General features: G+C 44.4%; 1 protein-coding gene across 1 annotated transcript in view; it reads right to left on the bottom strand.

Moving 5' to 3' along the window:
• ccser1 (coiled-coil serine-rich protein 1) overlaps positions 1-25,909 on the bottom strand; it is a 276,242-nt gene that overhangs the window by 200,205 nt on the left and 50,128 nt on the right. Inside the window, exon 5 of the mRNA XM_056290829.1 lies at positions 1,901-1,991. Within this exon, the coding sequence (XP_056146804.1) occupies positions 1,901-1,991 (91 nt within the window). The remainder of the gene's footprint in view (positions 1-1,900; positions 1,992-25,909) is intronic.

The raw sequence follows: 25,909 nt of genomic DNA, 5'->3' as shown, positions 1-25,909 counted from the left end.
TAATTTTCCAGCAGGACTTGGCACCTGCCCACAGTGCCAAAACTACCATGGTATTACTGTGCTTGATTGGCCAGCCAACTCCCCTGACCTGAACCATTGTCAAGAGGAAGATGAGAGACACCAGACCAAACAATGCAGACGAGCTCAAGGCCGCTATCAAAGCAACCTGGGCTTCTATAACACTTCAGCAGTGCCACAGGCTGACTGCCTCCATGCCACGCCGCATCGATGCAGTAATTCATGCAAAAGGAGCCTCGACCAAGTATTGAGTGCATAAATGAACATACTTTTCAGAAGGTCGACATTTCTGTACTATAAATCCTTTTTTTGATTGGGCTTATGTAATATTCTAATATTTTGAGATACTGGATTTTTGATTTTCGTGACCTGTAAACCGTAATCATCAAGATTAAAACAAAAAAGACTTGACATATTTCACTTTATGTGTAATGAATCTAGAATATACGAACGTTTCACTTTTTGAATTAAATTACAGAAAATAAACTTTTCCACAATATTTTAACTTTTTGAGATGCACCTGTATAATAATACTGCCCCTTTTCCATTACATGGTACCGACTCAACTCGACTCGACTTTTTCGTTTTCCATTACTGGAAAGTACCAGCATCTTGGTAACTGCTGCCACTTTTTTGGTACCACCTTTGTCGAGGTTCCAAAAAAACTGGAGCGGGTACCAAAATCAATGCAGAGCAGCTACACTAAGGGGGTACTCTTACAATAATGGAAAACGACACACTCTGCGAGTTGAGTCGAGTCGAGCCTAGCAGGTACCATGTAGTGGAAAAGGGGCATATTTGTTTCATTGCTATGAAAACAAAATAAGCACTTGACTTGCGGGGCAGATTGTGACCTAGATGCCCAATTTATTTCAGTAAAATGTTTGCTCTACATGAGATTTTGTCACCATTCCTATTAGGATTTTGAGAGTTATTATTATTATCATTACTATAGGCGATTCTAACAAACATTTGTTTTGTAAGCCGGTCTTTTTTTTTTCCTTTGGAGATATATATATGTATATATATCCATAACCACAGGGAAACGTTTCCAATTACTGATACTTGAAAGAGGGATCAATGACAAGCCTAGAAACAATGCATATTAGCATACTATTTTTTCTGCACCTTACATTAATATGCAAGGTTCAAAATTGAAGTAGGACACATCATGATTACACCTCCTCTGGAGTTAGCCTGGCTCATGTTGTGATCCGATCTCCATCAAAAATAGTCAGGTGTGAATGTGAATGCTTACAGAGTGGTCACATTGATGAGACAGTACCATAGTACAGCAGTTAAATGCACTGCAGCTGACTCTGAAGGTTGCCATTAACCCACACTCACCTCATTTTGTATGAAACACTCCCATCATGGGAAACGGGTTGCTTCACACAGCAGTTACAAATATGATTGCAGCAAAACAACTTGCTATTTTTGATGCCTGCTTTTAATGACTATAGAAGGACTTTCCATTATCTGAGCCACTCATTTTATTTGAGCAAAAATTGAGATCCACTCACAACGCAGAGTCAACCCCGACAAGGGCAGACATGTGTATGTTGTGTGTGTGTATGTGTCTAAGTCTCTACACGTGAGGTATTGACATTAACAACAGTAACTTCATTCACTCACATTTCCACTGATTTGCGCAATTTCACTGTATTTTTTTTTTTGGAATTCCATTTACATTTTTCTACGTGCCGAATTGCAAATGTCAACAACAGTTTTACAGTTTTATTTCCATGCTTTTGCTTCGTGTTGCTCATGGATTAGACGAGGATGGTGTTAGTGGTGACGTTCTTTCAGAGGATCCTTCATACCTGCACTCCTCACAAAGCTCTATAGCTGATTCTCAAAGTTCATGCAGCAAACGAGTTACCGTGTCGATGTCGCTGATCATCTGACAGGTCGAGGTCCAACATCAGATCATCTTCATCCAGTTCTGAGGAACCCAAGTTGTTCAGCACATCCTGTGGAGGAAAAAAATAATAATAAAAGTGTGTTGATTATTGCGTTTTTATGACTAATGCTGGGATAGCTTTCATCGAAGCTGAAAGAGATCCCCAGGATTGTGAAGATGCTTTGATATGAGCACTAACAAAGGGTTTAACTTATTAAAAAATGTTATTCCTGAACACTGCTGCTGCTTAGGCTCCAGCATCTCGCAACCCTAACTAGATAAGCAGTTTGGATAATGGATGGCTAGTTCCTGAACATACAATTCTTTTCTGACATGTAGGACCGAGAAAATGTTTTGCTCTGCGAAATGGATACCTCCAAAACTCTTGTTTTAGGGCAACAACAACAATACAGACTTGGCTGGCAATAACCAAACATTACTCTAGCAATAATTATGGTTCCAAATGTTAGGGCTCGGTCTGTTGACCAACCTGGCAACCAGCAATGAGAGCGGGGGAGGGGCGCGTCTGAAACACCTGCAGCCTGCCTACTCGTTTACCACTCTAGTATAAGTTTGTTTGCTTTCCAGAACTCGTCGCGAGTTCGTCCTGAACAGTCCCGTGAGTAAATTCTTCGTCTCGAGTTTTGTGACATTTCTGTGTCTCCCGGTGGAGTACAGATTGTAGTATTCTCCGTGTTTTTGCTTGTTTGATTATTCCCTTGTGTCAGTTCTCCTTGAGAGCTTGTTCGGAGAAGAACTCTCTTTGTGTTTTCCCCATTGGATTTTCCCATCGTGATTTTCTAGTTGAGATCAAGTTTTTGATATTCTAATTTCTCCCCTCTCACTGTGGATCTTATTACTCGGTTGGACTTCTACCTTAAAGGAGCAGTTTGTGTTTTTTCCCCTTTCGGACTTTAAAGGAGCAGTTTGTGTTTTTTCCCTTTCGGACTTTAAAGGAGCAGTTTACGTTTTTTCCCTTTCGGACTTTAAAGGAGCAGTTTACTTTTTTCCCTTTTCGGATTAAGGGGGCAGTTTACGTTTTCCCATTTTTAAGAAGCTATTCTCAAGTTCCGCCTGAAGCGCCTCCCCCTTCTGTCCAGGCCCGGCCGGCTCTCCTCTACGAGTCCTGCCAGGTTGGTGCTTTACTTTGTCTTGTGTTGTCGCTATTGGGTTCGTTCTACAAACCTTAACAGTACGAACTCGCCTTCACTATGAACCCAGACAACCCAGACGCCAATCCTGTCCAGGCTGCTCTCTATAAGCAGATTCAGCTTACAGCCTCCCACGGCCAGCAACTACAAGAGGCCGCTGTTGCCATGCAGGGCCTCCGGGCTCAGGTGCAACCCCTCCAGGCTTCGGTGGATTCTCTTTCGGCCCAGCAAGCGGCGCTCACGAGCCAACAAGAGGAGGTTCTTAAGCAGTTGCAAACTCTCACAGCGGCTATCACCATCCAGCCAGCTGTCCTACCAGTTCCGGCCGCCCCTCCTCCAGCAGTGCCCGCAGCCGTTGCCTTAGACAATCCTACCGTTTATGTTTCGGATTTCCGGGAGCCCAGTATCTCCAATCCCAGGCCTTTTGATGGCAACTTTGAGACCTGTGCCACGTTCATCATGCAGTGTGAGCTTGTCTTCGCCCACCATTCCAGGGGGTTCACCACAGATGCTGCAAAAGTTGCTTACGTGACTAACCTGCTGACTGGCCGCGCTGCTCAGTGGGCCACTGCTTCCTGGTCCATGGGGGCCAGTTTCTGCTCTTCCTACGATGACTTTGTGGCTGAGCTTCGGAAGGTATTCCATCATCCAGTGTACGGTCAGGATCCGGGTGTCCGATTGAGCAGGATCCAGCAGGGCAGTGGCAGTGTCACTGACTACTCAGTCGAGTTCAGGCTGGCTGCGGCTGAGAGTGGCTGGAACGACCAGTCACTTCGGGTAACCTTCCGTAGGGGCCTCAGCGATGCCGTCAAGGATCAGCTAGCCACCCGGGAGGATCCTACCTCTCTCGACGACCTTATCAGCCTTGCCATCCGCATCGATGGACGTCTCCGCGAGAGAAGGCGCGAGCGAGGTCTACGGGGAACCGTTTCTACCTCTCAGCCATCCAGAGCTTCCGAAGGGGGCTCTTCTTCGTCGCACTCCACTTCCCCTGTGGCAAGCCTCTCCTCCTCCCAGACAGTGACAGAGGAGGAACCTATGCAGCTTGGGCGTACACGACTGACTCCCGCTGAACGTGAGGCCCGGTTCAAGGCAGGTCTCTGTCTTTACTGCGGTCTTAAGGGACACCGGATCAGCGAGTGTCCTACGCGGCCAAAAGATTAGGCTCACTGGGACCCCGGGAGATCCTAGTGAGCCGTCTTTCCTGTTCCCGCCATCCTGCTCCGGCTAACCATCTTGTGAGCGTTACCCTGGCTTGGGCAGACCAGCGGCTCACTGTAGGCGCACTCATCGATTCGGGAGCTGATGGGTGTTTCTTGGACTCTACGTTTGCTGCTCAAGCTAACATTCCATGTGAGGAATTGGAGAGGCCAATAGAGGCCTTTGCTCTGGATGAGCGCCGCCTGGCCAGTGTTACCCGACAGTCCTGTCCCGTGTCTCTCACTATTGCTGGAAACCATGTGGAGAGCCTTCAGTTCTTCGTCATCCAGTCTCCCTTAGTTCCTGTGATCTTGGGGCGTCCCTGGTTGGCTCAGCATGAGCCACACATTGCTTGGTCGTCTGGTAACATTTTGGAGTGGAGCTCCTCCTGTCACGCCCGGTGTCTTCAGGCCGCACCTGGTCCAGCAGTCCAGACTGTTCCGATTGCCCCTCCTCCCGATCTTTCCTCTGTTCCTCCCGAGTATCATGATCTCGGGGAGGTCTTCAGCAAGACGCGGGCTCAGTCTCTCCCTCCGCATCGGCCATATGATTGTGCTATCAACCTTCGTCCTGGGGCCTCTCTCCCTAGCAGTCGTCTTTACAGCCTTTCCATCCCCGAGAAGGCTGCTATGGACGATTACATTTCAGAATCGTTGGCGGCAGGGCTCATCCGACCCTCATCCTCCCAGGTGGCAGCTGGTTTCTTTTTCGTTAAGAAGAAGGATGGTGGTCTCCGACCCTGCATTGATTATCGCCAACTCAACGACATCACCATCAAGAATAAATACCCCCTGCCTCTGATGAGCTCCACCCTCGAACCCCTGACCCAGGCGACTGTCTTCACTAAGCTGGATCTCCGGAACGCCTACCATCTCGTTCGGATCCGGAAAGGGGACGAGTGGAAGACAGCCTTTAAGACTCCCCGTGGTCATTATGAGTACCTGGTAATGCCGTTCGGCCTCACCAACGCCCCGGCGGTGTTCCAGGCACTCATGAATGACATCCTTCGCGACATGCTCGACCAATTCGTTGTCGTCTACCTTGATGACATCCTCATCTTCTCCAGGTCCCTCGAGGAGCATGTCCAGCACGTGCGGCAGGTTCTCGAACGCCTCCTTCGTAACCGGCTGTTCGTCAAGGCTGAGAAATGCCTGTTCCATTCTGAGTCAGTGGACTACTTAGGTTTTATCGTGGAGGGAGGCAAGACTCGAGCTGATCCTCGCAAGATCAAAGCGGTGGTGGAATGGCCGGATCCTAAGTCACGTAAGGAACTGCAGAGCTTCCTCGGGTTCGCGAACTTTTACAGGAGGTTCGTCCGAAACTACAGCTCTGTAGCAGAACCCCTCACCCGTCTAACCTCCCCCTCTCAGCCGTTCGTCTGGTCCCCAGCTGCTCGCTCTGCATTTCTGTCGCTCAAGGAGAGGTTCACCAGTGCCCCCGTCCTACTCCATCCCGATCCCAAGAGGCAGTTCATAGTTGAGGTGGACGCTTCGGACACCGGATTGGGGGCTGTGCTCTCCCAACGATCAGAGGCCGACCAGAAGGTTCATCCTTGCGCGTTCTTCTCCCGCCGGTTCCTTCCCGCCGAGGAGAACTACGATGTTGGTAATCGGGAGCTTCTCGCTGTAGTGGCTGCACTTGAAGAATGGCGCCATTGGCTGGAGGGGGCAGAGCATCCATTTACCATCTGGACTGATCATAAGAACCTGACGTTCATCCGGGCAACCAAACGTCTCAATGGTCGGCAGGCACGGTGGGCCAGCTTCCTCAGTCGGTTCGACTTCACACTGACTTATCGTCCTGGCTCCCGCAACACCAAGGCAGATGCTCTGTCTCGTCAACACCTTAAGGAACCTGTAACGGTGGAACCAAGTCCCGTCCTCCCTGAGACCAAGGTCGTTGGCGTGGTGACCTGGGGCCTTGAAACGGTGGTCAAGCGCGCCTTGCGCTCCAGTCCAGCCCCGAGCAACGTGCCGCCTCGCCGACTGTTTGTTCCGGACTCAGTGAGGTCTCGGGTCCTCAAATGGGGCCACACCAGTCAGCTCGCTTGCCACCCTGGAGTCCACCGCACTTTCACTTTCATAGCTCGACGGTTCTGGTGGCCCACTATGAGGAGGGACGTCAAGGAGTTCGTCATGGCCTGCACCATCTGTGCCCGCAGCAAGGCCTCTCACCAGGCACCGGCTGGTCTGCTGCAGCCCCTTCCTATTCCCAGTCGGCCCTGGTCCCATGTGGCGTTGGATTTTGTCTCTGGACTTCCTCCGTCTCAGGGCAACACAGTGATCCTGACGGTGGTGGATCGCTTCAGCAAGGGTGTTCACCTGGTGGCTTTGCCTAAGCTTCCTTCTGCTTCAGAAACCGCTGACCTCCTGATGAGCCACGTCTTCCGTTTGCATGGACTTCCCAAGGACATTGTGTCAGACAGAGGGCCCCAGTTTGTTTCCCGTGTGTGGCGTGCTTTCTGCAAGGGGTTGGGCGCCTCGGTCAGCCTTTCGTCGGGATATCATCCGCAGACTAACGGACAGACTGAGAGGATGAACCAGAGTGTGGAATCTGCTCTCCGTTGCGTCGCTGCCAAGAAGCCAACCTCCTGGAGTCAGTTTCTCCCCTGGGTCGAGTATGCGGTCAACTCCCTGGTCAGCTCCGCCACCGGCCTCTCGCCCTTTGAGGCATCCCTGGGTTACCAGCCGCCCGTCTTCTCTGCACAGGAGTCCGAAGTGGAGGTTCCTTCCGTGCAGACTCATCTGGACCGCTGTCGTCGTGTCTGGGAGATCACCAGGGCTGCGCTGCTCCGTGCTACGGAACGTGCCAGACGAGGAGCTAACCGTCGCCGATCCACAGCACCAGCTTACCAACCCGGACAGAGAGTCTGGCTGTCCACCAAGGATCTCCCCCTTCAGTCCTCTGCCAAGAAGCTGAATCCCCGGTTCGTTGGACCCTTCGAGATCCAGGAAGTACCCAGTCCTGCAGTTGTGCGTCTTAAGCTCCCGGCCTCCATGAAGATCCATCCGGTTTTTCATGTGTCCCGAGTAAAGCCTGTCTCCGAGAGCCCCCTTATGCCTCCGGCCCCAGCTCCGCCTCCCCCTGAGATTGTGGATGGGCATCCACAGTGGAAGGTCCGTCGGCTGAGGGACGTCCGACGCAGGGGACGGGGGTTCCAGTATTTGGTTGACTGGGAGGGCTATGGGGTGGAGGAACGAAGCTGGGTATCCCGCCAGCTCATCATGGACCCTGGTTTGCTCGCTGAGTTCTATCGCCGTCACCCTGACAAGCCTGGCAGGTCGCCTGGTGGCTCCCGTAGAGGGGGGGGTACTGTTAGGGCTCGGTCTGTTGACCAACCTGGCAACCAGCAATGAGAGCGGGGGAGGGGCGCGTCTGAAACACCTGCAGCCTGCCTACTCGTTAACCACTCTAGTATAAGTTTGTTTGCTTTCCAGAACTCGTCGCGAGTTCGTCCTGAACAGTCCCGTGAGTAAATTCTTCGTCTCGAGTTTTGTGACATTTCTGTGTCTCCCGGTGGAGTACAGATTGTAGTATTCTCCGTGTTTTTGCTTGTTTGATTATTCCCTTGTGTCAGTTCTCCTTGAGAGCTTGTTCGGAGAAGAACTCTCTTTGTGTTTTCCCCATTGGATTTTCCCATCGTGATTTTCTAGTTGAGATCAAGTTTTTGATATTCTAATTTCTCCCCTCTCACTGTGGATCTTATTACTCGGTTGGACTTCTACCTTAAAGGAGCAGTTTGTGTTTTTTCCCCTTTCGGACTTTAAAGGAGCAGTTTGTGTTTTTTTCCCTTTCGGACTTTAAAGGAGCAGTTTACGTTTTTTCCCTTTCGGACTTTAAAGGAGCAGTTTACTTTTTTCCCTTTTCGGATTAAGGGGGCAGTTTACGTTTTCCCATTTTTAAGAAGCTATTCTCAAGTTCCGCCTGAAGCGCCTCCCCCTTCTGTCCAGGCCCGGCCGGCTCTCCTCTACGAGTCCTGCCAGGTTGGTGCTTTACTTTGTCTTGTGTTGTCGCTATTGGGTTCGTTCTACAAACCTTAACACCAAATGTAGAAAAGCTATCAGTACACAGGAATAAGAGTTCCCTGTGGATAACTTCTCACATGCTATACATTTATAAACCAGCAACTACCCTAACTAGGTTTAGATGTGTACTCGGCTATATGTTTGTGTTCAATAATTAAGGTCTAGCACTTGAAATTAAACTTATTCAAAGATATTACTCAGGTACTTGATATGGAACATATTAGACATGATATCCTGAATGCTAGACATGTTTTATCCTTTAAGATATTACCATTATTTCCTGGACTATAAGTTGCTATTTATTTACTCATATGGCTGGTCCTGCAACTTATCTTCCAAAGCGACTTATAGAATGTAGTTTTGTTGGACGAATACACTGCATTTCAACTAGGGCCACTAGATGGCAATGTTTAATCTTGTGACTCAATTGTAAATACCGTACCACCATATTCGACTTATACACCAAAGCGACTCGTAGTTTTTTTTTTCCTTTCTTTTTTTTCCTCGCAACAACATGCTTTTTGCTGAATGTGACTTATGCTCTGGTGGTGCAACTTGTAGTCCAGGAAATGCGGTATACATTCCTCAATGGATTAAGCTGTTGACAGTGATCCATTTATGCAAGTGCCTCTTTCTAACTTTTAAGAGTAGCTGGCTTTAGGTCAAAAATTACTTCGTTTTAATGAACTGAGCTCACATTTATATGGAGAACTTTTTTCCTTCCTTAAAAATAGTTAAATGTAATGGAATTAAAAGCCAGAATTTTGTTTTAAAATATAATGGAGTCAAACTGACTCCACTTGAAAAATGCAGAAGTACCTCAAAGAGTAATTAAGTTCAATGGTTGAGTCAGTAAACCAAACTGCCACCCATTTTTTGTGTCTCGTCTCTGTTAGGTAAAGCATGTTTTCCGCAACACTATCTCCTTGGTTATTCTACTTAACGCCATAAAAGGATAACGGTGGTTTAAAAACATTTGCCATTGTAGTAATCCTACAATATTGAAAGGGCAAAAATCCCTCTTTATTTCCTTTTTCCCCATTCAGAGCAAACATGCAAGAGTATGGCATCTACAGAAAGTAAAAATGATATCATATATGAGAAATGCTATATAATATTAAGTGCTTGCTTTTGCTGTGTGTTATTTATTTAGCTTGATAATTACTTATCTCTTGATGTTTTGTGATTGAAGCTTTCACTCTATCTATCACCCAACCCCCCGCGTACCCCCATGAGGCCTCCTTTTGGGCCCCGGGCCCCGTGTTGAGAACCCCTACATGACGGCACATGTTGAATCCTTACAGACACCGCACATGTAAAGACAGATTTACGGGCAGTTAGCTCACATGATAAACTCAGAGCGATTGTTATTTCTGTCCGACAGCTTTATTTGTCTGTTCTATTATGGTATGTCTTGCAGGAAACATTAAAAAGACATTCACACTGCTACCACATGCGAGCGATATTACTCGCTGCCCAGCAAGCTTCAAAAGGTATATGTGAGTGCAGGTGAGAAAATAAAATGAAACCATTAAAATAAAACAGTTCTGAGAGTTGAGATGATGATTAATGGTTAGTGTAATAGGTAATCCAAAGGACTTGAATCAAGTGCAACTGGACTTGGTATAGTATATCCGTGAAGACGTTTCGCCTCTCATCCAAGAGGTTTCCTCAGTTCGTGCCTTTTTGACAAGACCAAGCTAGTCTGACTGGAGAGCCACGCAGCACAGGAGAGCCACGCATATCAATAGCTCCGATAACGACGGGCGTGGCCAAACATCGGTACACAAAAGAGCCACTCATATCTATGGCTCTGTTAGCGACGGGCGTTGGTAAACAACGGGACACAAAGAGCCATGGACATCTAAAGCTCTGACAACGACTCCAAAGAGGATAAATTCTGAGTCTCATCACCAGCCAGTCAGACTAGCTTGGTCTAGTCAGAAAGGCACGAACTGAGGAAGCCTCTTGGATGAGAGGCGAAACGTCTTCACGGATATACTATACCAAGTCCAGTTGCACTTGATTCAAGTCCTTTGGATTACCTATTACACTAACCATTAATCATCATCTCAACTCTCAGAACTGTTTTATTTTAATGGTTTCATTTTATTTTCTCACCTGCACTCACATATACCTTTTGAAGCTTGCTGGGCAGCGAGTAATATCGCTCGCATCTATGGCTCTGTTAGCGACGGGCGTTGGTAAACAACGGGACACAAAGAGCCATGGACATCTAAAGCTCTGACAACGACTCCAAAGAGGATAAATTCTGAGTCTCATCACCAGCCAGTCAGACTAGCTTGGTCTAGTCAGAAAGGCACGAACTGAGGAAGCCTCTTGGATGAGAGGCGAAACATCTTCGTGGATATATACCAAGTCCAGTTGCACTTGATCCAACTCCTTTGGATAACCATGACCTGGATGAATGAGAACATTAACAGACATGTAATAGGTAAGTGTGTGATGCCCTATCTTGACCTAATTGTCTTAGGGTGCAAAAGATGACTGAAAGGCAAAAAAAAAATCTGTGAAATCTGTCCTTGCGTGTGCAGTCTCCCACATTTTCAATATTGGTTAGGATTTGAAAATGTCTTCCAGTGTGTCAGGCACAGTGTGAGAGAACAATAGCTGTCACTCGCCCACAGTTGGGGAAATCAGAGACAGCCTCGTGCTCAGTTGATTGTAAGCCAGACCCCCACAGACATGCAGGCGGTGTTGCACGTCATGACACTGCATTGATGACAATTGTAGGATTGTTGATTTATGGATTCAGCTCACTTTAAACAGATGCAGTAATATTTGCGCTCCAATCACCATTCCATCACTTGACTAGTAACTTCACAAGGAGACTAAAGCCACATTAACTTTGACCTTTGATATACCTCACAGATCAGGTATGAGGCCAGAGGTAAAATAAACCAAGTTTTGAGTTACTTACTTAATGAGTGGCAACACTATCAACTGAGATATTGAGACGTCTTTATGGATGCTCAATAATCCAGCTAAGGAAATCACAGAAAGTTGAATCAGTTCATCTGGACACAACGTTGTGTCCAGATGAACTGATTCAACTTTCTGTGAGATTTTGAGCTGGGGGTGTGGTGAGGATTTGGGGGTATGGGGGGGGGGGTCACTCATCGGAACCATATAACCTAATCATTCAAGTAAAAAAGAGTAAATAGAGACTTATAGTTTATAGAATAAAAAGACTTGCAGTTTTAACGTGCTTCTCCCAAAATGTGATGTCCAATAAATCATTAAATCAATTTAAATCTCTTCTGACTGATATAGCGCAGTGTGAATGCATGTGTTTTCTTTGAATTGGTGTTGTCCCTTATGCTGACGTCTTTGGCATGTTTGCTGTATAATCTGTTGATGATGTATACTGCAAATCTTGTGTGCTTTTATTGCTTTTATATGTACTGTAATTAGGGCATCCTTGTAAAAGAGAGCTTTCTCTCAATGGCCCTCCCAGTTTAGATAAAGGAGACATACAAATCCATACTTTGAGTCTCTCTCCAGCATGTTGTAGAGGGGAGAGCCAAAACAATTTCCACCATTTTTTCCACTCACAAGACCTCTATGTGTCAATATCACTTTAAAAGCCTTGAAACTTGTAGAAATTCTGGATCATAGCTCAGATTTGCTAAAGCCCTGATCTATCATCAAGTAAGTTACTGGACTGTTGCAGATCACTCTGAACCATTTATTACCCACAAATGGCCTTTACTTTTAATCTTTTGGGGACATGTGGCAGATTTGCCAGCCGCTGCCTGGTGAACATTTGGGATTTAGTAAACACTTTCACATACTAAGAAATACTGGGAGACTGAAGTGATGCATTACCAGTGGACCCTCCTTTTGGTTTTTGCGGTGTTTCAAAATGCAATGCTGCCATCTCGTGGTTGTCCAGAGAAAATCAAATGCCAAAGAGAAATATTACATGGCTTCCTTGTTTTGACAGAAACAACGTATGGTTCAATGTAAGAAAATGTAAAAGAAAAAACGTCACTGAAGGGAATATTTACTTAGTTAATGGATGGGTAATTCTCACAAGGGTGACAAATTTTGGCAATAGAAGTCATTGGAAGCATTTCCATCATTAACATTGGCCAGGAGAATGCACAATTGGCAATGGAGCAAAAATCAAAATGGGGTCCTCAGAAAAAAAGTACATTGTCATCAAGGCCACAAGACTACAACTATACATGCCATTACATGTTTCCCTAATGCAAGTGTACCCTACACATTTGGGCACTGAATATGGGAGAAAATCAACGCTAAAAATACTAACTTAGTGCTATTTTACCTGAGAACCAGGTTCTGCTTTGTTCTGTTTGTATACCAGTGATATGGTCATGAGTGGGTTTTTTTAGGTGTATGTTCAGTATTTAATTTTAATAAAACAAAGGGAGTGATGGTTGCATCTGTTCTTAAAAGACCACATTATTGGAATATTTTGCAAACTCCTTTAAGGCTCGTGGCCAATAAACCATGAAGACATTCAACCAAGCTAAAACATAGCTTCAAGCAAAAATCATTTCTGTCTGACAGTCTCAAATCTGAATGGCGATGGATCAGAGAATTCAACAAGCAGCTCTGTTCAGCTCTCACATCCGTTGGTTGTTTAGACATAAACAGCCTCATGGCCCGGCTCCATATTGATCTCCTCACATTTGAGTACAGGAGCATGGCATCGTGTCTGATAGCTCTAGTCTCCATCTACTGTCTGTATGTTTGCATGTTAAATGCAGAATAAACTCCCAAATGCCCAACTCTCATGTTCTCCTAAGCGATATCCTTCAATATCCTCTGCAAAATGTTTCACATGAGGCCCCATGGGGTAGTCTGTGTGAAAATGTAATATTGTTTAATTTTGTTTTCATGGGTTGCCCAAAGAGGCAAATATCAGAAAAAAAGATTTGAACACATTGCAGTGTAATGCAACTGAACCTAAGACCTAATGTTACGCATTAAAGGTAATAGGTAAAAGGTATTGGAAAAGAAATGAAGACCATGGTGTGCGATATAAATGCACCGAGACTTCATTTGAAGCTAAATTACCCATTTTAATGTGCCCTTCTAGCCACAAAAATGTATTAATACAATTTTACAACCCAGAGATGTCACCTTTTTACCTCAGATATGTGATCTGAGTGAATATAATCCTGAGTTAATAGAGATAATATCAGATTCAGGTCTCGTTAAAAGATGGCTCCATCTCCTAACTGCCTGCTGCAGTGACATACAGAACAGTGGTAGGAGGAAGCAGGGTGCTCTTCTTCCCCATTAAAGGCCATTGGCTTCTATGCACACTCTATAGAAAGGCATATGCAATCTATGAATATTACATTTATTTGGTACTTTATGGAAGCAAATGCATGAAGCACAAGTGAGAGAAATGTGTCTTTATTGAACAGCCAGGTATTAAGAATTCAAGCAATGGATATTGTAGACTTAGAATTGACTTTCATTTTGTGCAGAAAACTACTCAAGAGCCAACTTATAAGATGCCTGTGGGGGGCCTTCAATTTTTCTGACTAATCTATTATGTGTCAAGAAATATATTTTCCCTTATTTTGTCTCATTTGCATCGAATGAAATATCTTTTAAATCAGCACTATATGGTTATAAAGAATGAACACCCAAATTAGGGAGAAAATATTCAGTAGTTTTCCCCCTTCAGGTAGCTAACTGATTGACAGTACTGACAAAATGTGGACACAAGGTTGTTCAGAAATGAAGAGAGAGAGAGAGCAAAATCCCAAAAGACCCCCATGATCGATCTGCTCTGTGCAAGTTTATAGCTTGTCCGGTTGGTTCAGGTAGCTGCCTGTTGGGCGTGCTTGCTTGATCTCTTGTACCAACAGTGCAAAATAATACTTTAAGTGCCCGGACTTCAATGTTATGATCAGACAGTGAGAAAATATCTCTACTGCTCTGACTCTCGAACCGAAAGACAAAGCATTGTAATTCTAACAGGAGCTCTTCATTTACAGGAAACTGCAAATGATATAAGAACCTCAAATGAAGTATATTTGTGAAACAAAACAACAACAACAACAACAGCAAAAATACATATTTTAGAAAACTAATTGTAATTTTGTGAAAATTTTCTCAAAGCCAAGTCAAATGAGTTCAAATGAGGCTGGCTTATAGTCTTAGTCTTACAGGCTTGTAGTTGATAACGGATTGCATTAAAAAAGAATCCTGAAATTTGCCAATTATTTTCATCCACTGTTTCATTGTTTTTATTTAAAAATAAAAACAATGAAACAGAGGGAAGGAGTTGCCTCTGAAAAAATTAACGTAACCCACTGAACTTTCTGAACAACTGTCTCTTCTCACAACTTCTAACAACTGTCACTCTAAAACCAATTCCTCACAATTGGGGTTCATGTGTCTGTTCTTTGAGTCTGTTCTTTGTTCTTTGACACCAATCAAGCAGAAAGCATCTCACGTCATGTTTGTTGTGGTTCCAGATGGGCTGTGAATGGTTTTATTGTTTTCTCTGTCTCGCCCTTCACAGGTGGTGAGCCTCACAAAACATCCTTATCAGAAAAATACCTACCTACACACACACACACACACACACAAAACAATCAAATGCATTTTCTCCCTCTCTTTCACACACACACACACACACATATACACACACACAAACTTGAGCTCAATCTTGCACAATCTTTTGTAAACCATCTCCAAGGGCACAATTTGCAGACTTACAGCCAGAGGAGACAGAATCACACATACAAATCAAATGCACACAAGCAGACACACAGAGACACTCACACTTGCTTTAGATTTTTTCAGACTGCAAATGAACCTGTGAAGCACATAACCACAGAAGCATGGATTATTCATACTGTTAACAAAGACATACTAACTTTGTAAACACTCATGTCCTACTTTAGGATTTCTCATTAGCAAGAATTGCCTCCTGCTAGCTGACAATATTAGCTGGTGGTGTGTGGTGGGAGGGGAGGGAGGTATAATTTAGTACAAACTCCCATGCCCCCACCTCCTTTTCATGACTTAGGCCCCTTAAGAGCCCATCGGGAAAGAGCGATAACTCTCCACTTGATGTAAACTCTAATGCAGTCTGCGAAGAACAGCGCATATGTACGTATGCCAGTCTTTCTGTATCACAGTATAAGCCTATGCTTCCTGGTTAAGTAATGGGAACTACTTTCACAGACAGCAAGCTAACTTTTATCCCGCAGAGCTTTACTCCTTAGGAAAGTAAATCCAAACAAAATCGAAGGATACCCACTGTGGATATAGCAACAGCCTGCATCAACAAAATGGAACTTTAAGTGAGTGGACTGAGCCAGATAATAGGATAATGAAAGTGAAAAGGTCAAAGTACGTTTATCCGTTTAAATTTAAGCTGAACTTAATTTGAAAGTTTTCTCCAAAATTAGATTCATATCTAAGAGAATGTTCCCCCCATATTCTAAGTTTACATCCAAACACACATTCATCATTTGAAGATGAGATATAACATTTCTGAAGTACCTGTGTATCCCATTGTTTCATATAATCAAACTTGAAAAGGACACTGCAATGACATAATGTCATAAAAAACTGTGAAGACATTTATTATTCATGTTTCTCTCTTGGCTAACAAGACCCACTGAAATCATTAACTTTGGAGCCGCCTTTCATTTTCGTGTAGACAACCTGGCCACACAAGTTGTGTTACAATACCTATACTCATGAAGGGTAAACAATGAAGCAGGAAAGTCAACTAAGTGAATGAAAGCATAAAGCTGTCAGAGTAACCTGAGTGAGATCAAAGGGGTTGAACACAGCTTGCTTTTGAACTAACAGACGTTATAATAGAAATGCAAAAGAATGTAAAGTGTGACAAGTCTTGTCATGGCCCCGGCCATGGCTCCAGTTGTTTCCCTTGTGTTTCCCTTTTTCCCGGTATGTCCTGTTTTCCCCTGTCTGTCTCTGTGTGTATGCTTCAGTGGGCATAGTTTCTATCTCCCTCCTGATTCATGGCTTACCCACCCAGCCTGCACACCTGCCTTCTATCAGCTCATCAACTCAACAGTACATCTTCTCCAGTTTTCCATCCACTCATCCCCAGATCATTGTTTCAACCACTGTGGTAGTCTCTTGCTCTCTGCTGCTGTGCAATTGTATATTCAGAGTTATAAGGGTTTTCTCACCACAAACTGTTCTGAGCCTGCATCAATCTGGGTTCAGGCCTTTGCATAGCACTATTTCTGCCATTACTTTGGTTGTGAATGACATTGTCAGTGCCTTGGATGGGGAAAAAAAAACATTGTGCTGCCATCTTTGTGGACCTTTCCAAGGAATGTGACACGGTTGATAATTCATTGCCTTTACATATTTTAAGTAATGTTGCTTTTAGTTCAAGTGCATATGCATAGTTCCTGAATTATCTATCTGATCGGCAGCAGTCAGTGAACTCAGGAACTACTCGTTCAGAGTTTTTACCAATAACTAAGGGTGTTCCACATGGTTCAATTCTGGATCCAGTTCTTTTTATAATTTATATTAATAATTTGTTTTTCATTTTTAATCAACTGCCATTCGAAATTTATATGAAGATTTTACAATATTGTATTGTATAGCTGACTCTGCTCAGCTAACTGTGAAGAACTTGCAACATTCCTTTGATGTTCTAAAAGCTGCACTTAATGATCTAAAAACTTGTATTGAATGCACATAAAACTAAGTTTATGTTATTCTCCAGAGCTAGAGGTAATAGTAGCAAAAACTAAAAAATATTGAGACAGTTATGGAATATAAATACCTTGTTATTTGGATAATGACAAATTCCCATTCAAATTTCATATAGCCAACCTTGTCAACAAATTACGCCAAATAATTGGTTTTATGTATAGAAATAGAACTAACTTTCCAATGCTTTGTAGGAAAAATATTGTTGAAGCTGTTTTCCTCTCTGTTACGCATTATGGTGATCTGATTTATAGACATGACTCTGCCTCTACTCTTAAGCCCTCGGGTGCCGTTTATCTTTCTGTCCTTGCGTTTTATTACTGGTGAAGTTTCTAGCACTCATCTTTGCATCCGGTATGAAAAAGTTGGATGGTCTTATCTGTCTGCGCGGCAAGAAAGGCATATGTATGTTTAGAGTCAGTGGCGTGCTCAGTCCTCTCTGTAGTTAAGTGATATATTTGTTGGGTGCTCTTTGGTCCAAGGTTAGTAGTTTCAGATGAGAAAAAGAGAACAAATCTCTCTGACCAAGGCATTCCGTGTGATTAAAATGTCTTTATTGAAACTTAGACATATCCAAAAAGGACCTAAAAATGCCCACACGTAGCGGCTCGGCATATGTATTTGTTTATCTAAAAGGCCCTTATTGGGAAGCTGCCATCATATATCACATCTATGTTAGTTTAGTCCTCTAGACCAGTGGTTCTCAACCTTTTTGGGGTCCTGGACCCCCTGCGTATTTTTGATCTACCCTGAGGACCCCTCCACCTGATCTTGGGGGAGGGGGGTTGCAATTTGATAGAAACAGTAGAAACTGCATTTTAAATTGCATTATAGCATTTATTCACTCATTGGGACAAAAATAAGAGCTTTCAGTTGTAACTTAGATATAGTTAACAAAACAGAATTCTTATGCAGTAACTTTCAGATATATGTAACAAAACAGAATATGTATTCAGTAACTTTCAGATATATGTAACAACAGAATTTTTATGCAGTAACTTTCAGATATATGTAACAAACAGAATTTGTATGCAGTAACTTCCAGAAATATGTAACAAAACAGAATTTTTATGCACTCTGCAAGAACAAAAACAAACATAAGTATGAAATCTCAATGGATATTGTATAGTTAAGTCGTAGTTTTGTCTGTAGAGGCAGATGGTGTGTGTGTTTTCAAAGCAAAGCAACCTCACTGTTTGTGTGCCACTTGGGTGTGGTGTGGTGAGAAGTTCATGTGTGGTGAGGTGTGCTGTGTAACCATTAGTGAGACACTTGTACTTGTCTGCTGCTCATGAGTTTCTGTAACCTGGGTTGAATAGTGGCAAAAGTTGTAATGATACCTCTCTCTTGAAGTCTGTTTCTCTGTTTGGTCTTTATGTGTGTCAGAGCTGAGAAAGTGACCTCACACAAGTATGTAGACCCGAATGGCTCCAACTGGTAGAGAGCCTCTTTTGCAAGCTCTGGGTACTCCTTCTCCACACAGCACCAAAACTGTGTTAGTGATGTCTCTGAAAACTTCAGTCTGAAGCCACTGTTTGAAGACAGGTCAATGAGGCTCTCATGGAGTTGCTCTGGTGCTGTATCCATGCTGCTGGGCATGAATGGCCTGCGTATCCAGTCATGTCTAGTACACATGTCCTCAGTGTCTGGGAAGTAGGATTGAAACTCAGCTGACAGTTTAGCCAGGTGCATTTTTACAGTTTTCAAAATGTTCTGCTTCATGTTCTGTTTCATGTCAGCTATCCAAGAGTTAAGCTGAGGGAAATTACTGACATCCCCCTTTTCACACCGTCTCAACCAGAGGTCAGTTTTCCTCATGAATGCTGAAACTTTATCAAACATCTGAAGAACAGTTTTATCATCCCCTTGCAAGCTCGTGTTCAACTCATTCAGACGGCCAAAAACATCAGCAAGGTAAGCCAGGTGAGCCAACCAGGTCTGGCCTTCAAGTTTAGCAGCCAGAGGATGTCCATGCTCGGAGAGAAAATCGCGCACCTGCTCTCTCAGTTCCCATAGTCTCTGTAGTGTTTTCCCCCTTGATAGCCAACATACGTCTGTATGTAGCAGCAGCTGATGGTGGTCACCGCCGGTTTCGTCGCACAGCTTGTGGAACAGTCTTGCGTTGAGAGGTCGTGATTTAATGAAGTTAATCACTTTCACAGCGTCAGTCAAAACACTGTCCAGTTCTGGGCTCATGCGTTTTGAAGCCAACGCTTCTCTGTGAATTATGCAGTGCATGCTTTGGATGTTGGGGTTTACCTGCCTGATGCGAGAGACAACTCCGCGGTGCCGACCTGTCATAGACACTGCCCCCCCCCCCGTCTGTGCATACATGCGAGCAGCGCTTCCAGTCCAACGCGTGCTCCGTGAAAAAACAGTCAATCAAATTAAAAATGTCCTCACCCGTAGCTTTTTCAGGTAGTGGCTTGCAGAAGACGATGTGTTCAACTATATCGTTGACTGTGTCATCTTTGAAACGAGCAAACATGACCAACTGGGCTTCTCCATTCACATCAGTAGACTCGTCTAGCTGTACTGAAAAAGAGCCCGCTCTTTTCAGTTTATCGGTCACCTGCTGAACAATGTCACCAGCCATCTCATCCACTCTGCGGCGGCATATTGTGTCGTCAGACAGCGGTACTGACCGGACTGCATCTGCTGCTTTCTTATCCACCATAGTTTCAGCTAGGATAGCTGCTGCTGGTGCAATTAGCTCCTCTGCTATTGTATACGGCTTTTTAGCTTTAGCGATTAGCAAAGCTACCTGGTAAGATGCTTGAAGGGAAGTTGCTGAAGTCTGACTTGCGGCACGCATGTGATTTTGCGCTCCCCTGAACTCCGACCATTTCCGTCTGAAGAAGTCAGCAGTCTTGCCCACTGATGACTGGTGCCTGGTGCTTAGGTGCCGCTGCAGGTGTGCCGGTGTCATGGCGTGGTTTGACAGTACCTCTCCACATAAAAAACAAGAGGCTGCTGAGGTTCCGAATCAGTTGCCGTAAATCCAAATAATATGTCATCTTCTTTGTAAGGTCTCTTTTTGCTGTCTGTTTTGGTTTTCTTTTCGGGTGGCCCCGAGTCTCCTTCGTCCGTTTTTTTTTTAATTTGAGCCATCTCTCCATGTTTTCACGACTTCTTTTTCTTCTTCTTCTACTTCTTCTTCTTCTTCTTCGTGTAACTGTGCTTATCATCTTCTTCTTTGTTTGTTTATAACATTAGCTTAATTTCAAGCGCTAACCTGAATCTTGCAAGTTACTGAGTTTTCCCACAACACCTTCCTGCAGATGTTTCACAATAAAATCATTATTAAGAAATGAATGGTGTACGCCCACTGAAACACTAGGGGGCTCAGAATTTGGAAACGGATGCAGATCGTGTTAAGTTTGTATTAACAGCGTCATGCAGTAACTTTTAACAATGCAAACGGGAGCGAGATCTCTTATTAAAATACAATAAATTACACTTGTGAAACAGATGTAATTAGAGGAAAAAGTCGTGTTACCCTTTATAGTTTAGGTAAAGGTCTCAGTCACATTTGAGTAAATAATCCTATTTCTATAAATGTCATAGGATCTTTTTTTAAAGATATTTTATTTTCACGCACCCCTTGCAATTACACCACGGACCACTAGGGGTCCGCGGACCCCCGGTTGAGAAACACTGCTCTAGACCACATCAAACTGAGTCGAATGACTGGCTTTCACTGCAGCCACTTTCATTTGAGTTTGTACTGAGCTTGGAAGATCTGGTAAATATTAATGCTATGGTAACCGTTGGTCAATTTAAATCTACGATTACAAAACCAATCAGCTTCTGTTTGTACCTGTTTTAATAGAGCTGTTTTTGTATTTTGTGTCTTTTATTAACTGTACTTATATACTCCCCCCCCTCCCCAATTGTACCTGGCCAATCACCCCACTCTCTGAACTGTGCTGGTCGCTGCTCCACCCCCTCTGCTGATCCGGAGAGGGCTGCAGACTCCACATGTATCGGAGTAGGCATGTGGTAGTCTGCTTCTTTTTAGCTGCTTCTTTTCACCTGACAGTGAGGAGTTTCGCCAGGGGGACGTAGCGCATGGGAGGATCACGCTATTCCTCCCAGTTCCCTCTCCCCCCACGAACAGGCACCCAGACCGACCAGAGGAGGCGCTAAGGCAGCGACCAGGACAAATGCCCACATCCGACTTCCCACCCACAGACATGCCCAATTGTGTCTGTAGGGACGCCTGACCAAGCCGGAGGTAACACGGGGATTCGAACTGGCATTCCTGATGTTGGCAGGCAACGGAATAGACCGCTATGCTACCTGGACGCCCCCTTATATACTTGTCTTAATTGATCTTTTTCTTTTATTTCTTATCTTTTATTATTTTGTATCTTTCTAAGTCACTTTAAACTGCTAATCAACATCATTGTAAACGAGAGCCAGCCCTCAATGATTTTGCGAGTTTAAATAAAGGCAATAACAATTATAATAATTCCTCATGTGGTTTGCGTTGCGTTACCTGTATTTACCATGTCTTCATGTGCTTCCAGGATAACTACTCTCCAGTGTCTGCTTGCCTGCCTTTCTGTCTAGCCTGCTTGCTTATCCTCTGCCAGCCATGCTCATTTCCTCGTCCATCTGCCCTGCTCAGCTCAGCTTTGCCATCCACCATTCAGCTCAGTCCAGCTCTGCCATCTGCCATCTGCCTTCGCCTCTCAACTTTCTGCCTTTCCTGCCATTCTTATTTCCCTTTATTCCCAAAATTGAATCCCTTTTACATTACTTAATTCCATCATCTGTGTCTGCATTTTGGTCCACCTCTACTGATCATAACAGAAAGATCTGGCCAGCATAGACTCAGCAGACTCAGACCACTTCTGGCAAGAGCTTGCCACCCAGAGTGCCTGCATGGCACAACATGACCAGGCCCTTTGTAATGTCATGGAAGCCCTCAAGTCACTTTTGACCAACGTGGCCCAGATTGGACATTAAGTCAACCAGGTTTCCACACATATTTCCTCTCCAGAACCCCTGCTCCTGTACAACCGTCAGCCCAGCTAGCTCTCCAGCTCAGAGAACCTCACATCCCAGCACCAGAGTGCTACGCCGGAGAATTGGGAACATGCAGGTCTTTTCTGATCCAGTGTGCACTAGTGTTCGAGCAACAGCCATCTACCTACATAACTGACAAAGCCAAAATATCTTATATCATGGGGTGACTTGGGGGGAATGCTTTAGCCTGGGCATCAGCTGTGTGGGATAACCAGTCACCCATTAGCTCCTCTTACATTAGCTTTGTCTCGGAAATTAGGAAAGTTTTTAATCACCTTGTTAAAGGTAGGGACACTACTAAATGCCTCCTGTTTCTGCGTCAGGGTTCCCACAGCATAACTGAATATTGATTTGAGTATAGGACCATAGCTGCAGATTCAGGATGGAATGATGCTTCACTTCAGGGGGTGTTTCTCAACTGGCTATGCAATTCAGTCAAAGATGAGTTAGTGGCTAGGGATAACTCAGAAAATTTAAACGCTTTAATCTCTCTAGCCATTATGTTGGATAATCATCTTTGTGAGCACCTTAGAGAGAAAACTAGCCATCCTCCATCTTTGCCCTTCTCTCACTCTTCCCTTCAACCTCTTGCGACAACTAGCCCTGGTCCTTCCCCAAGCCTCTGTGCACTTCCTGGTTCTCCTGTCTACCTCTCCCTGCTAAGGAACCCAACTGGGTAGAGCTCGCCTCTCACTGCATGAACACCTCCAGAGAATGAAAGTGGGTTTGTGCATTTACTGCAGCCAAGCTGGCCATTTCCTAGCCTCCTGCCCCCTTCGGCCAAAAGATGAAGCTCACCAGTAAGAGTAGGGATTCTTGGTGAGCCAAACCACCTCTGCTCCCGTTCCCCGGTCCACAATGCAGCTCGACACCACGAACCAACAGTCTCTTCTGTTGTGTGCCATGGTAGACTTCGAAGCTGATGTAAACTTCCTTGATGCTAACTTTGTTTCCCAAGCCAGCATCTCCATTCACCCACTTGACATTTCCCTTGACGCCCATGCCCTCAACAGAAAGCTCCTTGCTTGAGTAACTCATGTTACTGAGCCCCTGCACCTCATCCTATCCAGCAATCAACGTGAGTCCATCCAATTCCACATCATCTCCTCCCCTCATACCCCATTGGTCCTTGGTCAACCCTGGTTAAAACTACATAATCCCCACATCGATTGGTCCACCAATGAAGTTCAGAGCTGGAGCTCTTTTTGTCATGTATCTTGCCTGAAATCTGCCCTTGCCTCAGCAGAGGCCGCAGCTCCCTCATCGGACACTGAACCTCCAGAGCTGTCATCTCTTTCCTCTGTTTACCATGACCTGGGAGAAGTTTTTAGTAAGGCTGGACCCGGATATCTCGAGTATTGGGGTATTCGTTCATTGGGTAGGTATTGGGTTTCAATTTTGCGATTCAGATATGCAGTTTTTTCTTTTGCTTTTGCTACATATTCCAATTGAAAAAATTGTAAATTTAGGCTATCAATAAAGGCGAACTGCAAAATACATTTGTCCGCCCATTCTTGTGCTATATTTATACTTTTTGATTGCACTGTTAAAATATATACTGTCTCAGCTGCGGTGCCTGACATCCCTCTCACTCAGCAGTGACAGCATGCTTCAGTTCACCTTCGCCATTAAATGGAAGACAAAATGTCAAAGACCTCAGCTATGTGGCGACAGTTTAAATTGAGCGATGACAAGGCAGTGTGCCAAATATGTGATTTGAAACTGGCCTACCATGGTGGCACAACAAGTATGATAAATCACCTGAATGCTGTAAGTAGTAGGCTATTCTTATATTGTGTAAAAAACCGAGGCTATACTAGCTAGCAAACTTGGCTTAATTCATGTCTGTTTTCCAGTCGCCATTATCAAGCTGTTTTTATCCACTGTTTAAACAGTAACATTACACATGATAAAAATGTGCACTTACTTTGCTTGGAAAATAGTTGCAACTGATCTGAATAGTTAAAATATAACATAAGGAGTAATGTGGGAACATCTGGGGCTCAGGCAATTATTGGCATAAAAAAGCCTAATAATAAATTGTCCATAGGTGCATCGCCAGGCATTGCACCCATCAATATCCTCAACCACAACCAAAACTACACAGCAGACCCTACAGTTCCAAAGGCCAATAACGGAGAAAAGCAAGAGACACTACAGATGCCATAATAAAGTTCACTGCTATGGATATGAAATCCATTCACGTAGTCAAAAGTAAAGGCTTCAGGAAATTAATGAAGATGGAGCCCGACAACACTGTACCTTAACGTGCCAGTATTTTACATGCCTTGTCTCTGAAGTACAGCAATGTGCAAGACTAAATTTTAACGTTGGTTGAAAACTCAATTGCCTTAAGTTTCACAATGGACATCTGGACCTCGGTGACTATGGAAGCATACATGGCTGTCACCTGTCACTTTATAACTCAGGAGTGGGAACTCTGTGCCCTCGTATTGGAAACCAAAGTAATGGCGGTGAGCCATATGGGAGTCAACATTGCAGCTTGGAGCTTGGAGCAGCGGCGGATGCCTTTGCCATTCCAAATTACAAACGCGTAGCTTTATATTTATTTTCATTTGAAAGTTTGGAAAGAAACTATTTGTTTATTGAAATGTGTGCTGCTGTTATTATAATTGCGCTACCTTGGGTGCCCGGGTGGCGTGGCGGTCTATTCTGTTGCCTACCAACACGGGATCACTGGTTTGAATCCCTGTGTTGCCTTCATCTTGGTAGGGCGTCCCTACATACACAATTGGCCGTGTCTGCAGGTGGGAAGCCGGATGTGGGTGTGTGCCCTGGTCACTGCACTAGCGCCTCCTCAGGTCGGTCAGGGCGGCTGTTAGTGGGGGGAGGGGAAACTGGGGGGAATAGTGTGATCCTCCCACGCGCTACATACGTCCCCCTGGTGAAACTCCTCACTGTCAGGTGAGAGGAAGCGGTTGGCGACTCCACATGTATTGGAGGGGGCATTTGGTAGTCTGCAGCCCTCCCCGGATCGGCAGAGGGGGTGGAGCACAGGCCGGAATGGCTAGGAAGAGTGGAGTGATTGGTCGGATGCATTTGGGGAGAAAGGGGGGGGGGCATAAAAATTAAATAATAATAATTGCGTTACCTTGTTCTGTTTATTACAGTTAGTTCACTGTCAGAAAAAATTGAGCATTACACCGTTATGCCTACTGTTACGGCTACCTCATTAAAAGTTATAACAGAAATAAGTGTGTTTTATATCTCTGTTTGACTCTTGTTGGACTCAGGTTGTAAAACGTTAGACTGAGGCTAATAGCTGACGGAATGTGGAACTGGAGTTGGCCCCGCCCATTGCTTCTCGTTTATCGGACGGTTAAATGCAGAGGACAAATTTCATCTCAACATATGCAAGTACAGAGAAATGACAACAAAGAAATTATAAATAAATATAAATTAAATTTGTCGGAGCTAGTATGCGTTTCTGCACTTTTGTTTCACAGCACTTTCTCGAGTGCTGTCTCAGATTCAGTGCCTATTATAATGAGCACTTATGTAGATCTATAATTTGTCCATGATAAGAAAAAATTGTCACAAGCTGTTATGTCACAAAAAAAGTACATAGATAGGACCTCGTTCAACCAAATCCCTTGGGATTACAAACAAGCATAAAACACACAAAACCTTTTGGAAAATGTTTTTATTAACAAATAACAATGCAAACAACACTGTAGAATAACAGAATCCTTAACAATAAAAAATCTTTAATTAAACTGAACGACAAGTGTTGCACTGCTATGCCATCCATCTCAGCCAACAACAGAATAATATCTGGCTGACTCCCTCCCGAATCTTTACATCCACTGTCCGTGGATGTAAAATGGGTGGTAAAG

The sequence above is a fragment of the Lampris incognitus genome, chromosome 1, assembly GCF_029633865.1.
Source record: "Lampris incognitus isolate fLamInc1 chromosome 1, fLamInc1.hap2, whole genome shotgun sequence".
NCBI lineage: Eukaryota > Metazoa > Chordata > Actinopteri > Lampriformes > Lampridae > Lampris > Lampris incognitus.
This window is presented reverse-complemented; position numbering and strand designations above follow the sequence as displayed.